We start from the raw sequence: 18,188 nt of genomic DNA on the forward strand, positions 1-18,188 counted from the left end.
AACGTGTATACATCCCAGATAGCACACCTGTGGTGGGCCAACGTTGGCCCAACGAAAGTAGATCAGTTGGGCCAACGTCAGGAACTGAGGTTGGCCCAACGTCGTTTTGTCCGTCGGCCCAACGTTGGCTCACTGGTGGCAAGAAATAGGTTGGTACAACGTTGGCCCAACTTTGGACACTGGCAAGGTTGGCCCAACGTTGGCCCAACAGTGGCAAGAAATAGGTAGGCACAACGTTGGCCCAACTTTGGCCCAACATTGCTAATTGGTGGTAAGGTTGGCCCAACGTTGGGCCACTGTTGGCCCAATGGTGCTTCACTGCATAATGGCAAGCTGCCCACAGATCTATCAGAGATTCCATACAGGGCTGAATGTGATTCAAATACACTAAACAAGACACAAAATATTGGATTTTATCAAATATTTATTGCTAGTGTACAAGTAATGATATTACACAGTTCCCGCTTTTTTTTTCTTTTCTTTTTTTGAATATTTGGAAATATCTAAAACTTATCTTAAATGTAATTGTGTGTGGAATGTATGACATCTTGCTAACAGAGTTCAAAGTAATAAAGGCTGTAGACATGGCAGAATTTATAATAAAATGGTTGCCCTATGGACAATGTCTCCTCACACCAACTTTGAATGCTAAAAATACCACCAATGGTGTTGTAGCACAACTGTACAATGTACTGTTTTGAAAATATTTATTCGCATGGTGAGCATGCTAGGTATACATGTTCATTTGGTGAACCACACTTTCTTGACCCCAAAGACTGTATTATGTATGTAGCACAGAATGAACCTGTTTAATCATAGAGAGTATTTTTAAAACAGTGTTTCCAAGCAACCTTAAACAGAGGGTAATCTTCATGCAATTGACATTGACATGTGAAGTAGCCCATAAAAGATTTAATGATTTTATTGCATCTATAAAACTATAACTTTTCATTTTGCATGAGTTTCACACCCAGAATCACATTTGTTGATGCAAAATGCACATCTGTGATGCAATCATTTTGATTTTGTCCAAATGTTTTTGAAGAAAATCTGCAAGAATAACACTTTCAGAAACATCTCCCCAAGTTTCAGTCTCATTGACCAAGTTCTTTTTTAGATATAAGTTTTTGACCAAAAATGAACATTTTCCCACCTAATTTGCATATCACTCATGAAATCATAGTATGCTTAGTATTTCTTTGTCTATACACCCACAGATGCATCCCTGTTAAATTTCAGCCCAATCTGCTGAGTAGTTTTGGAATTATAGCGTTTTGACCAAAAAGACACATTTTTAGCCCTAATTTGCATATTACTGAGGGAATCATCATAATCTTAATTTACTCACCCCTAAGAATGTCCCCACCAAATTTCATGCCAATCTGCGTTGTAGTTTTGGAGTTTAAGTTTTTAGACCAAAAATCACATTTTTTGACCCAAAACCCATATCTGTGATACTATCATTTTCATTTGAACAATTTCCCAACTAGATACCAGAAGTAACATGACCACCAAATATCAAAGCCATCGGTCCAGCAGTTTTTTGACTTTAAGTTGTTTACAGACACACACAGACATACAGACAGACAGACACTTTGCCATCCCTATAGCACTACTGAACCTCAGTTCAGTTGTGCTAAAAATCACTCTTGTTCATCATCACTTGAGTCAAGGTTCAGGTTAAGAGCCTTGAACTTCCTTGCTTGCTCTCTATCTCTTTCTGCAAATAAAGAAGTAAAATTTTAGGCAGTCATGTTTTGTTGATTTTAAATCATAGGTGTTTTCTCAGACTCCAGCATGTGAGTCAAAATTAAGTCATTTACACATGTAAACTGCCAGATACTGAAAAAAGATAAAATTATTACCAATATTTTTAACTGTTACAGCATATCTTCATGGCTGACAAGGTAAAAATTAAATGTTTCTATGTCAAACACTTCACGAGACCTTCAATTATAGTTTCAATAGTAAAACATGAATTTCCTGAAAGCAGGGACAACATTTTGGAGGCTGGTTTCAACACACTTCCTCTTTCACAGTTACAACTTACAAAGTGACAAGTCAACTGATTGGAAAAATATATATGCACCATAAAGAAATGAGTATTTTGAAGTCAGGCTGACATCTGTGATCTTGATTTAGTTCACTGAGGTCATGAATATTTTTTGATATGACACTATAATTGTACCTTTTTGCTTTTCTGCCCTCTTTTTTCGACCCCCATCCCGGTCGCTGGCATACTTCAGCCAGTTCTTGATGGCTGCCTCACAGTCAGCCTCCTTTACATTAGACTGTTTGGCTGCATCTGGAATGGCAAATGTTGCATGAGATTTCGATTCATTACTGATTTTTTTTTTTTTTTAATTTCTTTGATCCCTGGCTAGTGCCACTTTTTTGAGACATATCATAATTTGGATGGTATAATTTTTATGAATATCACTCTAAAAGCTTTTGTCAAATTATTTGGCACCATGAGAGAATATAGAAGTCCATCACTTGTGCCTCTTACAATCCTGGGGTTAATTAGGATTATTTATAATGTACTGCATTACTCTGGTATACTCATTTCATTACCTTGGTTAATAAACTAATAAAGTAAAACTGAATATCAATGTGAGCAGCACTGTGAAAAATAAATAATAATACAGAATTCGCCTTGCAGAGACATTATCCCTCTGTTAGGATACATGCAAAATCTTAATTGAGAAATTACCTTTGATAATTGTTGCAATACTCAGTTGTGAAAGGGCATGTTTTTTTAGTTTCCCTTTTCCCAGCCAGTTGTAGATCGTGGATAATGATTGAGAGAACATGGCCACCATTATCCTCTCCACCACATCCTTGGAAGAAACACCTCCCAAGGTACTGAGATGGCGTACCTGGAATATATAATTGAAAGAGTGTACAGGAAACATATAAGTAGCAGAAGACTTTAACCATGTTATCATGTTATCATAACACTGCAGGGTTGCAGAAGACTTTAACCATGTTATCATAACATTGCAGGGTTAAGTTTTATGTTGGAAATACCCCAGTATATAATTTTTTTTCATTTATTTGTTGATTTATATATTTATTTTTATAGCAGTACGGTGATAAAGAGGTCCATTCATTTATTCAAAAAATGCAAGACAATATATATATATATATATATATATATATATATATATATATATATATATATATATGTATATATATATATATATATATATATATAAATATATATATATATATATATATATATATATATATATATATATATATATATATATATATATATATATATATATATATATATATATATATATATATATAAATATATATACTTAATTTAGTCCCAGACAAGAGGGGGAGGGGGGGGGGGTTTAGGGCTGGGGTAAAAGATAAGCCGACATAAACTATTTTGAATGTGAATGGTTCAACCGACTTTAGGACGTCCTCGGTGTTTGACTTCAGCATAGAAGCACTGAACACGCACACACAACCCATTCTGTATCATTCAATTTCTACGTCCCTAAAGTAACCCCTTCCTACCATACCCTACGGTGTTGTCCACTCCAAAGGGCACTTTCATGAACATCGATATTAAGTATGTGTTCTTTTCGACTGTTCTCCCTGGTCGTCTTGATCTATTCTGTATAATTTGTTCATTATTTTCTTCACTTGAGTTTCTAAGTTTATTAAAATGGCCCTGGTTTACAAAGTTCAACCTTCTTGAGCAACAAATGTAGGAATGGTAGAAAGAGAGAGAATATGGCTTGTTTGATGGTTTGAGTGGAGTGAGGGCACTTTGGCTTTGGATCAAAAGCCTTACCACCTTTCGTGTATGAACCCGAACTAACTCCAAGCCGTGATTTGTTTTGGCTTAACAGATTAATCCTTATGTCGGCCCTGGGCCACTTTGGTTTTGAGTGTGAACGAGGTATAAGTAAAAAAAAAAAACCCAGAGTACGACTACGTTCACACTCAAATCCAAAAGTGGCCCAGGGCCGACATAAGGATTAGCCTGATAAGCCAAAAAATGTTACGACTCGACTTACATTCATGAAAGGTTTTTGCGTTTGACCCGACCTAACATTCCAAAGTCATAGCACCCTCATTCCAACGTAATGGCGGCCGTCGGACAACCACAAGCAAGGTTGTTCTCTCTCTTTCTTTTATTCTTACGCTTTTTACACTCAAGAAGGTCGAACTCTGTTAAACAGGTCATTTCGCTAGATTCAGAAACTTCAGTGAAGAAAATGACGGACAGATTACATTAAACAGGTCAAGACGAGCGCGATATCAACGACAAAGGAGGAGAACAGTTGAAACAAACACATAACCTTGTGGATGTTCATGAACGTGCCTTCAACCATAACAGTGAATCACACCCTTTCGAGTTGACAATGCAGCAGGGTCTGGTGGGAAGAGGTTGCTTTAGCAACTTGGAATGACTTTTAAGTTGGGTTTAGGTCAGGTTAACCATGCACACTCAACTTATGTTATGTCGACTTAACTTTAAGTCGGTTTGAGACCGGGCCTAAACCCACCCTTTGTCTGGGACTAAATTAAGTCGGCCCTGGGCTGACATAGTGCGTTCACATTAGAAATGTTTAAGTTGACTTAAAGTTAAGTAGGCCCGACACCGGTTTAACTGCCTAAGTGTGAACGTAGTATACACCTACCACCAAAGCAAGATATCTATAGTTAACTTGATAAACACTGCAAAGCACAGCAGGTATAAAAGGGGAAATATTTACATTACTTGGTATGACAGATAAGCACACATACCACACACACTTTTGCCAGTGCAGATAAAATTCTATGATATCCCACGCCCAAGAACCATGGCTTCCACCAATTATGGGAATTCCAATAATGGTTACATGATAATAATTTAGATGCACATAGTATGTGGCAACAACACAGAAAGCAGTCTTCTTAAAGTTAAGCACAATGATCCTAAGTACAATACCTGGAACCCTTAACCAAGATACATACCTAGTACTAGTATATCACTTAAAAAACCTTCTGAAAGGAATTCAGGAGTCCTTTAATTATAGTGATAGCCAGTCTGGATCACTAGGGATTTGAAGCCTTTTGATCAAAACATGTTTAATAGTCACGTAAAAATTAAAAAGAAAAGTTAACATTAAAAATCTTAAGCATTTCTAAACAGGTTTTCATTGGAATAAATTTCTGCCCAATCTGATTAAAATCCGATGTGGTGAAAGCGGCTAGATGTACTTATTTACCTCTATTCATCGTGTTGTGTCGTTTGTTTTGTTCGGAGTGATCGCCGCCTTCCCACATCTGAACCGGTGTAATCTACAATCCCGTTTAAATCTCGCGCTTTTGAATAGCCAATTAGGACGAGTGTTACGTTGGCAGCTTCAAACACTGGAGAAATTGATGGATGTTTTGCAAACAGCAGGACACCACTTCCCATTAAAGGCCATTCCAAAGATTAGATCGGATGAAGTAACCATTTTCACTGGGTCGCAACATTGCAATTCAAATTGTAAAACATTTAACTGTCTCTGCAAAACATAGTTTCAACTAGAAATTGTATTTACCAGTTCTCATGCGTTTTAGCCTTCAAGTTGTTTATGTCGAGTCTATATATTCGCACGCTTCCGTAATTTATACAATTTGATTTTGACTGTGACATCGCACCGCGACAGTGACGAACACGTTGACCACGCCTTTGACATAAATGTTTCAACTATCATCTACAAACATCTACAAATCCGTTTGGAATTACTAAACTATTGCTGAATAATTATTTCAGGCGACCGAACTTTTGATTTTCACGTTAATAGAAGGATTGAATCAACATCAGTCGAACGAGCAACTTGTTGCTAGTGTCGAAATAAACATTCGCAATACCACGCTATCTACGACAATTTAGTCCAAGTTTAGAGGTCACTTCACGTCATGTCAAACATGTGACATCTCATCGGTAATTTCCGGATTTACATTCGTATTAGTTTCACGTTATACCCCAACATGGCCTAACTTAGAACCTTCGTGTAGGTGGATTTTGGCAACTTCCTCCCCACATAGACTATTCAAATCAATTATCATGAAGGTACGTCCTTTAAAAGTTGCGACTACGATTGAACGATCGGCTCTGATCATGTGCACGTACCTACTGTGCCTTCGTTAACTTTCGTTGACAGACAAGATCACATGACGTTATAATTACCTACGTATATGTAGTGGAGTGCCGTATTCAATTGTGTACTATGAATCGCATCGCGTCTAAACAGCTACCCGTCTAGTCTAGAATTTGGCATTAGGTAATCCTAAAACTTAAAGCTATATAGGACGTTTTAAAAACCAAGAGTTGTCGTACAAGTAAATCCTAGTCGCACGAAATTGGTTGACACGTGCGTTCGTCACGTACCATCATTTATAGTTGTGATGACCGAACAAACAGAAAAACAGTCTCTTGAATTCAGGAACTTCTGTTTAGGTGTGGGTGAATAATAAAATCATGTTTTCGTAGCATTCATGTGGTTGTTTTTGTCATTCATTAATTGTACACCACTCCCTTGTCAGCTGGGTTACTTGGCCATACGGTTATTTTAGAACAACATGCATCTCACTCCGTGTATTATGTCGGCAAAGTTTCTGACTGTCATTTTCAAGAGTAGTAAAATAGCATTGCCTCTTTTGATTCCATCTTACATATTCTTAGTATGAATTAAATATCCCTGTAGGCTGTAGTGATTTTGACGCACGCGAAAAACGACAATCTTACCCCCCCCCCCCCTTCAAGGAATTACGTTTGTATAATAAAATAAAATGTATGAAAACCATGTATAATAAAATAAGTAGTTGACTCGCTCATACACACATGGTGCCATTTCCTTCAAGTCGAAAGTCTACCTCAGGATCAAATACACATGATGGCTACAAAGAGTAACTACGGCCCGGCTGGGTGCCTACTAAAGGCTTCACTGTGTATATGACAAGAATCCCCCTGCCTGTTAGACTAAACATGATAACTTTAATTTGACGATGCGTCGGTGGTGGCAACTGTATCTCTAAATGATTTTGAAAGAAACGTGCTGATTGGTTGAAAAATCCTTACAATATTGTCCACGTTCAATGGGATTGTAGATTACACCGGTTCAGATGTGGGAAGGCGGCGATCACTCCGAACAAAACAAACGACACAACACGATGAATAGAGGTAAATAAGTACATCTAGCCGCTTTCACCACATCGGATTTTAATCAGATTGATTTCTGCCCTGCTAATACATTCAATAACCTATGCTCTTGCATTAAGAGCATTAAGACAGTAACGCAATATCTAATATTTTTATCTCCATTCTAACTTAAGCTGTAAATCTGTTTCTGAAAATTATCCCTGAAAACAAAATGATCCAAAATGTTCAAATGCATCAACTTACTAGTCGCTTTGATTTTTCTTTATCTTGGAGGGTCTCCTCCACAGCAGTCACATCGGCTTCTGATTCCATCGGAAGACGGAAGTCCTCACTGATGTCAATGTCTACATTGACCTGTTGCTGCTGCCTCACCTTAAGGGACTTTAGCAGCAGAGTATTCTGCTTGACCTGCTGCCTAATCTCACTGAACACCAGCAGTACTGTTTTCAAAGTTCTACAAGGAAAATATTTTAAGTTACACCACCTTAATCAAAATATATCAGGTTATATCATCTACGGCCAAAAAAGATCACTTAGCCTTGTTAAAGGTTATTAAGGATATACATGTAGACTACAACTAATAAGAACTGCAGACTGTTATGGTTCAGTTGAAAATAAAAACATGTTATACCCAATAAACTATATATTATCTTGAAGCTTTGGATCTCCTCTATTCACTTCTGTATTGAATATGTTTAATTAAAAAGTGAAAGTGGTCAGTGTGAATGGGAGAAAATCAAAGGTGGTCGAATATCTTATCATCTTTTATTTACACAATACAGAGAGCACCTGAAAATGAAACATATACCACTCAATTCATGCTGCCCAGGCCCAAAAAACAGTGTCTCTGATTTTTGTTTACACTCTCCGTTTTTACTGTACATCATTTTAGTCCAGACACCCAATGTAAACAAACTTGTTTTTATCATAGCTTATCAACCAGGTCAGTAAAACAAAATCCCAGACACAGTTTTGGGGGCAGTGGCAGGCCAGATCGAAATTATTTTCACGAGTGATGTGGTTTCTTCACTCGTGAAAATAATTTCGATCTGGCCTGCCTGCCACTTGGAGGCTGTGGGGTTCTGTCATATTCTTTACATTGAAAGCTCCAAATTAAAGTCTTGAGGCAGCAGATTTATGAAGGGATGGGCCAGGACAATACACAAAGGATGAATTTAGCCTGGTCTTTCATTATCTTTTCTTAATGTTAAACCTTTTTGCAGCTGCAGACCTTGTTTGTGCCTCAAGAGCTCCCTGTAATGTGGCAGATAGTTTTGCAATAGCAAATTTGTAAAGAGAAATGGTAAGGGGTTGGTTACTGGACCAGTTGAGAATAAAATTTCTCAATATGCTGATGATACTAATTTTCCTATTCAACCTACACTTGGTTCATTTAATGCTTTGATTGATATTCTAGACAAGTTTTCTTCGATCTCAGGGCTAAAGCCTAATTATAAAAAACGTAAAGTATTGCGTGTTGGTTCATTAAAGTATAGTAATTTCAAAATAAATACAACACATCCCCTAGAATGGACTGATGGGGCAGTAGATGTCTTGGGTGTACATATCCCTGTTGATTTATCACATTTAATCGATGTAAATTTTTACTCTCGGCTTGAAAAGGCGAGGAAAATATTGCAGCCATGGCAGGGCCGGGGTCTAACCCTATACGAGAAAGTGTCTCTCATAAAATCTTTGGTTGTTTCACAGTTTACATATTTGTTTGTCTCTTCCATCTCCAACGCTTAATTTTTTTAAAGATTACAACTCCTTGGTTTTTAAATTTCTTTGGGAAGGTAAGCGAGAATGGATAAGGAGAAATAGTATATATAAAGAGTACGAAAATGGCGGTCTTAATCTGACTAACCTTGAAGTTTTTAATAAATCTTTGAAAGCTTCATGGTTCCTTAGAATTATAAAAAATGATAGTTTATTTTGTAGTAAATGGTATAACTCAATTCTTGATGAGATGGGAGACCCCTTTTTAAAGTATGCTAATCTTGACAGCCAAGACTATAATACCACTCAGTTTTTTTAAAGGAAATTATTTTATCATGGCTGCAATATAATCATACATCTGTTAATAACTTTAGAGACATTTGTTGTCAATTGATTTGTAACAATTCTTATATAAGAGTTCACGATAGTCCTATTTTGTGGAAGAATTTTTTGACTAATGGTGTTGTTTTTATCAATGATATTTTAGACACTGATGGGAAGCTGTATTCATATGAGAATTTTTCTAGAATCTATGGCATTATTTGTACTCAAATTGAATATAATCAATTAATATCAGCTATACCCTTACCATGGAAACAATTATTTAAAAGAGACAATGGTGGAAAATTATTGGTATGTACACCTGTTTTTCGTAATAGAAAGTGCCTAACGCTTGAGAAAACAAGTCTTTGTCAAAGACATAGCCCCTCTCAAAAACAATTTGCTGTAGTAGCAAGAAGGGATCTTGTTGCTACTATTGAAATGGAAGGTATTGTTTGAACATGAAATAAAGTTACAGATTTAAATGTTAGAGTACTTTGAAATTTAGTTGCATGTAAATTGTAATGCATGAGGAATGATGTATAGAAAACACAAGTATGATATGTGTGTGTGAGTGTTAAAAGAGAGGAGCAAAGATAATTGATAGAATAAGTTTGCTATAACAATATGAGATCTGCATAGCGATATACATGTGTACACGTACACTTGGACAAGTCTGTGGTTTTTTGACGTTGAAGATGAAGGTCAAAGTCAAAATTCAATGTGTCATTAGAAAGGTCATCATTGATAACATGGGTGAAGAAAGATGAATGGGGTCTGGGTCTGTATCTGTTAAGCCTCAAGCTGTGCGCATCTCTCTGTAGTTGGTCTGATCGTAGCTTCATCTCGAAAATATGGGTGCCATTTCGATGTTGTCGCGACCATTGTGAAATAAAGTGACGTGCATATGCAGATTACAGCATCTGACATCTGTACCTGCATAGTTTGGTTGAAATTGCCTTATGCATATGTACTTAGGCAATACTATGGCTATTTGACCTTGGAGATAAGGGTCAAGGTCAAAGGTCAATGTGTCATTAGAAATGTCATCATTGATAAAATGGGTGAAGACATATGAATGGGGTCTGTATCTGTTAGGCTTCAAGTGTTAATAGGCAAAATGTGAATATTTCTGACAAATATGGCTGTCATTTCGCTGTTGTCGCGACCATTGTGAAATGAAGTGACGTGCATATGCGGACTATTGTATCTGACATTTGTACCTGGTTTGGTTGAAATTGCCTTATTCATATTAAAGATATGGCTGCACATGGACGGAAGCACGCACGCACACACGGACGGACGGGACCCAACGTAGTAGCCCCCGTCGGACTTTGTCCGAGGGGGGGCTAATTAACAGAGATATATACAAATATTTTTTGTACACACAAACTCCAGATGATATCCCTGTACATATTGTTTGCTATTGGCATGACATATTAGATGAAATTTTTCCTTTGAACAATTTATTTATAATGTTATACAAAATAACAATTTGCACTAAGCTGCGTAGTTTTCAATATCGATTGATAATGAAGATTTTGCCGGTGAATAAGTTGTTATTCTCTTGCAAAGAAACTGAAGAAGATTATTTTCATTTCTTTTGGGATTGTCGTTATGTTGCTTCATTTTGGAAGTCTCTAAGAGAATGGTTTCACTCGATAACGAAAAAATATTTGCCTATCAATGCTATATATTGTATTCTGGGTGATCCCCAAAAAGATGCTGACATACTTACAAATTTCTTTACTTATTAGGTCGATATTTTATATTTAGGTGTAAATATTCTGATAAGCTACCTCATATTTCTGTTTTTAGGTTATATGTTAAACAAATTTTCAATATCGAAAACAAATAGCTATATCAACTGATAAATTACAAAAACATTTGAAGAAATCGGACAATTTTCATAATATTTTTGAAGTGTAGGGTGATTACTTTTCCTGTGATGTGTATTCTTTTCTTTGTGCTGTACTTTTTGTGTTGTGTACTGAAAATAAATAAAAATTAAAAAAAAAAGAAAGAAGAGAAATGATAAATTATTGATGGAGTTTTATTATACTGAGCTAAAAGATACCCACCACCTAAATGCATAAACATCATATTGTTGCAGTATTTATACATAGTAAGTATTAAATGTAACTAATAATTGTAATCTTACTTACCTTTCTGTTGAATCTGTTGGATATTGATCTTGTCCAAAACCATCATTCAGCCTCTCATCCATATCAAGAGTCCTGTCAATTGAAAGTTTTTTTATTGTTTAGTTGTAGGATTTTTTTTCATAAGACATTTCTGTTCATATACAAGTAATAGTCATTCAACTGTATGCAAAATTGACAGACTGTGTTACACTCTTAGAAAAAATAACCTTGGTCTAAAACCTCTATCAAAGAAATATAATATCCCTATGGGTGTGCGAAATACTAACAATATTATGGACAAATATACAGACATAAGTGGCCAAGCATAAAGATGGTGCACACACATGATACTTGTTTGCTACAATGATGCAGTTTCATTCAAGACTTGCTGACAATATATGTTATTAGCTTTGTTTTCCTTTCCATACCTTGGAGGGAGGGGAGACAGTGACCTGGAAGACCCAGGAGTTGGTGGTGGAGACCTTCCATTGCAGATGTTGCTGGTACTGTTGGTCACCTCTTTGTTCGAGTTTGCTCTTTCTTTTCCAAAACTTGGAGGGAGGGGAGACATTGACCGGGAACACCCAGGACTTGGTGAAGGAGTCCTTCCCTTGCTGTTACTGTTGGCACTGCTGCCTTTCCCCCAGGAAGGTACCAGTGGCCTTGTTTTTTCGCTGCAAATTAAAAAAATCAGTATGAGGTAATGATGCTCTTTGCACATATTAACCCTTACAGTGCTGGATTATGGTGCTGATCCTGGACTACAACTTTTGTTCAAATATTTTTGTTGGAGCAAATCCTTGATAGGATTTGCTCCTACAAAAAAGTATTTGAACAAAAGTTGTAGACTGGACCGGATAAAAGTTGCCAAAGTCAATATTTCCATTGAAATTTGAAATAAATGAAAACATGTAAGGCATAAAAATGGTGAGAAATTCAAAATTAGGAATGGATATATACGGGATATGAACTGTAAGGGTTAAAGTCCTCCATTCAAAATTAGGAATGGATATATACGGGATATGAACTGTAAGGGTTAAAGTCCTCCATTCAAAATTAGGGATGGATATATACGGGATATGAACTGTAAGGGTTAAAGTCCTCCATTCAAAATTAGGAATGGATATATACGGGATATGAACTGTAAGGGTTAAAGTCCTCCATTCAAAATTAGGAATGGATATATACGGGATATGAACTGTAAGGGTTAAAGTCCTCCATTCAAAATTAGGAATGGATATATACGGGATATGAACTGTAAGGGTTAAAGTCCTCCAGATCTGTTTGAAATGCAAAGGAATGTGAAATTTCTTCAACCACACATATCCTTGAATAAATGCAAATTTTCACCCTTGATTTTTATGTGTTATATCTGCAGCATTTCATGATGTCTGATTTTCTAGCCAGTTCTTAATTTTGCAATACCAACGATGATAATTCAGAGGTATTTTTGGTTCTTTTAATTTCTTCCTATTTGAACTGCATTCTCTTTGGAATAATAATAATAATAATAATAATAATAATAATAATAATAATGATAACAATAATAACAATAACTTTGTGCATAAAATAATACATATATACATATAAGATACCCTACCAGGCGTGAAAGCTGTCTGTATGGCTTTCTTAATTCAGTGCCATGAATACATGGTATTTTTTTAATTATTTCATAAATACAGCCATATTCTCCACAGTGTGACGTAATACAGGACAAAAAGAAACACCCGTATACCCCCTGTTCTACAGGAACTACTTTGAGAGTGCATATATTTCGCCGGGATATTTCGTAATACATGTACTCAAATCACTGCCGGTACAGTGTAGTTTATGTTTTTCTTGCAAACAGTGGCATGTCGGCAATATTTTATTTAGATTGGGTAGAACATTATCAATGTTATAAAATTTTATTGAGTCTAGAAGTGCATATGACATTCGTTTCGGCTGCCGGATTCAGTTGACGGTACGGAGCCCAGCTGACGCAGTGACAGCACTGCACTGTAAATTTCTGATATGCGCTGTCGTTTAGATGTCAATATCTAATAATTTAGACCGAGAGTAATGATTCTACGAACTATCAATGTAAATATCTCAAGAAATTTTCTTGTGACATACTTGCGATGATTTGTTTGTAATCAAAACATCGGAAGTCGGAGACCAAACGAAAAGTGAGCAGCTGTATCAGCGCGAGACGGTCAGGTCATCACATTAATTTGCATATGACCTCATAATGTTTTTGTTTTTTCGCTGACACATATATAGTTCGATAAAACATCCCAATTATAATTTGTGATCTAGTTTCAAAAAAATATTGTTATATTTATCGCTTTGTTTATGAGATAAATATATAATCCCATGGTACCCACGTTAGTGTTACGTCATAATTCTACTCGTAGGATGGGCAGACTTTTATAAATTCTCGCCTACGGCTCGAGTTTATATCAGTCCGCCCATCCTAATCGTAGAATTATGACGTAACACTAACTTGGATATCATGGGATTATATATAAATAGGTGTGCAAATACTGGGTTGATTTTACCTGTTTCCTGACACCTTGAACAGCTTTTGTTTTTTTCTTTCCTCCAAGTCTTTCCTACCGTCTTCATCGTCACCCCCGTCACTGGAGTCGTGATCACTGGGAAAATGCTTTGGTCGTTTACGCCTGTTGAAACAAAAGTTTCGTATGTGAAAAGTAAATTATCATTCACTAGGCTTGCGAAATCTGGATAAGATGAGGTCTTGTGGTGCAGGATGCCTATGTATTTGATTAAAAAAAAAGGCCAACCCAACTTTTCATTAGTAGAAATGTGTAGAGGAAATTTTTCAAGGATTTTTTTTTTCATGCTTGCATCGATCTCTTTTATTTACTGGATCTATGATTCAACAAAGAAATCAAATTGACATGGCCCTAGTCAACACTTCATTTCAATTATTGTATAATTTTGTTGACTGACACTGAGAGCAATACGGTACGTTTGTTCCCTCAGGACTAGCCAGTCACACCAAAACAGTCTCATTTCCTCCGAGGGCATAGCCCAAGGGGAAACAAGACTGTTTTGGTGTGACTGGCTAGTCCTGAGGGGAACAAACATACAACGTTGCATGAATAATGTCAGTCGACATGTGTTTTATAACACACCAAACAAGAATCAGAAGTTTCGCTGCCAATACTGGTTGCGGCTGCAGACAAGAAAGCCATTGTTTACAAACAATTGTTGGGCTATGCAAATGTCGTTTGCATGCACACGCATGAGATGACGTTGTTACCAGGCAACAATTGATGGTCATGTTTCCCTTGGGGAACATTACCACGTACTTTTTGACTGGTACGTCATTGATCGTGGAACAGCGCGATATGATTCTGATCACGTGGTGTGTCATTGACCAATAGCAATGCATATTAGATATGATCATGAGGTCTGGATAGGATGACATCTTGTGTTATAAGATAAGTTGTAGACTGCCTAAGATTCCTATGTTTGTGATAAGGCCCAGCTAAAAATTCATGATTGACATTTTTTGTACAATACATAAAGTTGGCTTTACAGCTCTATACCTCCGTCTTTGGTCCTCTTCAGAGGTGGCAAGGTCACTGAGGCCATCTTCTGCCTTTTTACAGGCCTTGCGTGCCCGCTCAAAGCTCTCTATATTGACAGGAAAGATACATATCATGTCTCAAAGAAGTCACAAAAAGGGTACTTCAGGAATATATTTCATAAATGTATATTATCAGTCTAAGAGTAAAATCTCCACACCAATTAAGATATGTCTCTTTCCTAATTTTTAGGGTCTAGAAGAACATTGGAGGAACATTACTCCCTCCCTGTGGATATTCAGTCACCATAATGGATATAATTCTTAATTAGTAAATTAATTATTAAAAACTGGAATTTACTAATATTCAATTTTCAGCATTAGTAAATTTTACATAAGAATATAAAAGAAAATGTCAAATGTTGGCATATTTTTACAGAGTTTTGCTGTTTTACTAATAAATAAAAAAAAACAGAGAAAACCCAGCAAATCTCTTGATTTATCACACTAAAGTGACCGGTGGTTTATGGAACCTTCCCATATATATCATTGCATTTGGAGGATAGCCTTTTTGTGGAAAAAAAACCCCAACCTCTCCCCTACCCCTCCAAATAAAATAAAATAAATACAGGATCCACCATACTAATACATAATGATTGTCCCCTTATAGTTTTAACAACAACCACACTCAATGATTACTTGACCCCATACTGCCCACACACATTGCACAAGTGGCTAAACGTCACACACAGGTATGCAAAATATACAACATAAATTGTTCCATTACACATATTTATACCCCCAATCATACATATACTTCAAGTACAAAAACTTCACAAGTGCAAAAAACATACATTTTTCTGAACACCAGTCGTTCAGGTGCAAACGTCCATGCCTTCACATCGAAAATGCCATGTTATGTTATTGTTCCGAGTATAGAATTGGAGCTCACAATCTGGTGCAAATGATGGCAACAATGTTACATTTGTATGACGTAAAGGATCGCGCGGAAACAAAATTTAAACACGAGGAGGGTGAATGGAACAGACACGGTTATTTCGTGTCCATTTCCATGGTGACCCCCATACGCGTTCCGAGACAGCGGGATCACATACAATCGGCTCTGTAAGACGAACGCATCAAGTTATACCTTACCCAATCACATAGAAATTTAGTTTATTGTATTGGTATTACTATTTGGTATGTTTTTGTTTCGTGATAATTGAAAATATTGATGAAAAAGGCATTAATATTGTGTATTGTACGCTACTGATCACAGTGCGATCATTCTCGCGCCCATGCTATCAAATGTGCACGTTGAACTATACATACCATGTTTCGCAATTTCTGTCGTCTTATTTAACAATCTAGACAATTAAACATATTCATGGTCATTTTGACAGTAATTATGTAAGATAAATATACTCACCAAGATGAAAACAAATCCTAAAACGCTTAGTAAACGAGATGACGAGTTGGCGGCAGTCAACCAGAAGACACTTCTTATCTTGAGGGCGTGCTATACATTCGCATCGTAACAATCACGTGATCACCCTGTCGACAGCGCAGGTTTATAGCTCCATGATATGGTTGAGCTGACGGTGGCATTCGGCAAGTTAAAACGATTGTTTTAGTCGTTATTCTTGTGAAATAAAGACTCATTGATGCTTCCCAACTACGGCAAGTATTGAAAAATGACAACACAACGCATTTTATATGCTTTCAATTATCAACGTCATGCATGTGCCGACGTCGGGAAAACGTTGACACACCGACCCAATATTCACACATTCATATCGTGACAATCACGTGAGCACCAAGTCGCAGGGTATGTTGCATGGTTGAGCCAACGTTGGCCCGACGGTGGCATTCGGCAAGTTAACACGGTTGTTTTAGTCGTTATTCTTGTGAAATAAAGCCTCACTGGTGCTTCCCAACTACGGCAAGTATTGAAAAATGACAACACAACACATTTTATATGCTTTCAATTATCAACGTCATGCATGTGCCGACCTTCTGCCGACGTCGGGAAAACGTTGACACACCGACCCAATTTTGCCGACGTCGGGCCGTCAGTGTGGTGTTATCTGGGACAAATAGACCAAATAGACATGGAAAACAGTAGGCTACAAAAAGTGTATGTGTAGAAAGAAGAAAAATTGTGAATAGATTGAAGGAATCCAATGTAGTGAAGTTTGGGTAGGGATAATCAAATCAGTCACCTGTTATATATGAATGTTCTAATTTTGTCTTCACAGTTATTGATGGTGCATGGGGCAATTGGGGTTCCTGGTCTGTTTGTTCAGAGAGTTGTAATGTTGGATACCAAAGCCGTACAAGAGAGTGTGATGATCCACCTCCTGGTGATGGTGGAGATTATTGCCCTGGGTATGACATTGATTACCAGAAATGTGAAACACAACCATGCCCAGGTAAGTTACTACCCATTCTATGTTATATTCTCTGTCTGTCTGTCTGTCTGTCTGTCTGTCTGTCTGTCTGTCTGTCTGTCTGTCTGTCTGTCTGTCTGTCTGTCTGTCTGTCTGTCTGTCTGTCTGTCTGTCTGTCTGTCTGTCTGTCTGTCTGTCTCTGGCTTTACCTACATGTCTTTGTTTGTTTGTTCGTTTGTCTGTCTGTCTGTCTGTCTGTCTGTCTGTCTGTCTGTCTGTCTGTCTGTCTGTCTGTCTGTCTGTCTGTCTGTCTGTCTGTCTGTCTGTCTGTCTGTCTGTCTGTCTGTCTGTCTGTCTGTCTGTCTGTCTGTCTGTCTGTCTGTCTGATTGATTGATTGATTGATTGATTGTTTATTTGTATTTGTGTGTGTGTGTGTGTGTGTGTGTGTGTGTGTGTGTGTGTGTGTGTGTGTGTGTGTGTGTGTGTGTTTGTGTGTTCTGTATAATGTGTGAGTCTTAAGCCGGGTGCATTTGTCTCTCTGTCTCCGCACTTTGGTTCATTTCACCCTTCTCTTATTGACCCTTTTCCTCACTCAGCAAATCGTTTTCCATATTTTAAGCATACATGTCTTATTATAATAGTTTGGTCAATGTGGAGTTCTGTACCCTGTGTACCAAATGAGGGATCAATTTCTCTTGGCATCCGTACAAGGACACGGCAATGCCTTTATGGTGGAATCCAAAGTGTAGATGAAGGATGTATAGGATCAACCACAGACACTGTCAAATGCCACGTCCGTGCCGTCAGTAAGTATACTAAACAGCTTGTGTATATCACTTCATAATCATGTGTCGTACACATGGCAACAATGAGCTATATCATTTTAATGAAACCAATTTAGTTAATTGAAGGTAAC

The 18,188-nt window shown here is 37.1% G+C and overlaps 1 protein-coding gene across 1 annotated transcript; it reads right to left on the reverse strand.

Annotated features, from left to right (window-relative positions):
- Positions 1-434: 434 nt before the first annotated feature.
- LOC144444665 (uncharacterized) lies at positions 435-15,177 on the reverse strand. The gene is made up of 8 exons (XM_078134167.1): positions 14,904-15,177; positions 13,887-14,009; positions 11,775-12,020; positions 11,368-11,439; positions 7,406-7,616; positions 2,714-2,879; positions 2,189-2,305; positions 435-1,720 (listed from the first exon to the last, which is right to left on the reverse strand). Exons 1-8 carry the CDS (start codon positions 15,017-15,019, stop codon positions 1,644-1,646), a joined length of 1,128 nt encoding a protein of 375 aa, XP_077990293.1. The 5' UTR covers positions 15,020-15,177; the 3' UTR covers positions 435-1,643.
- Positions 15,178-18,188: the final 3,011 nt, after the last annotated feature.

The sequence above is a fragment of the Glandiceps talaboti genome, chromosome 13 (genome assembly GCF_964340395.1).
Source record: "Glandiceps talaboti chromosome 13, keGlaTala1.1, whole genome shotgun sequence".
In the NCBI taxonomy this organism is placed as follows: Eukaryota; Metazoa; Hemichordata; class Enteropneusta; family Spengelidae; genus Glandiceps; species Glandiceps talaboti.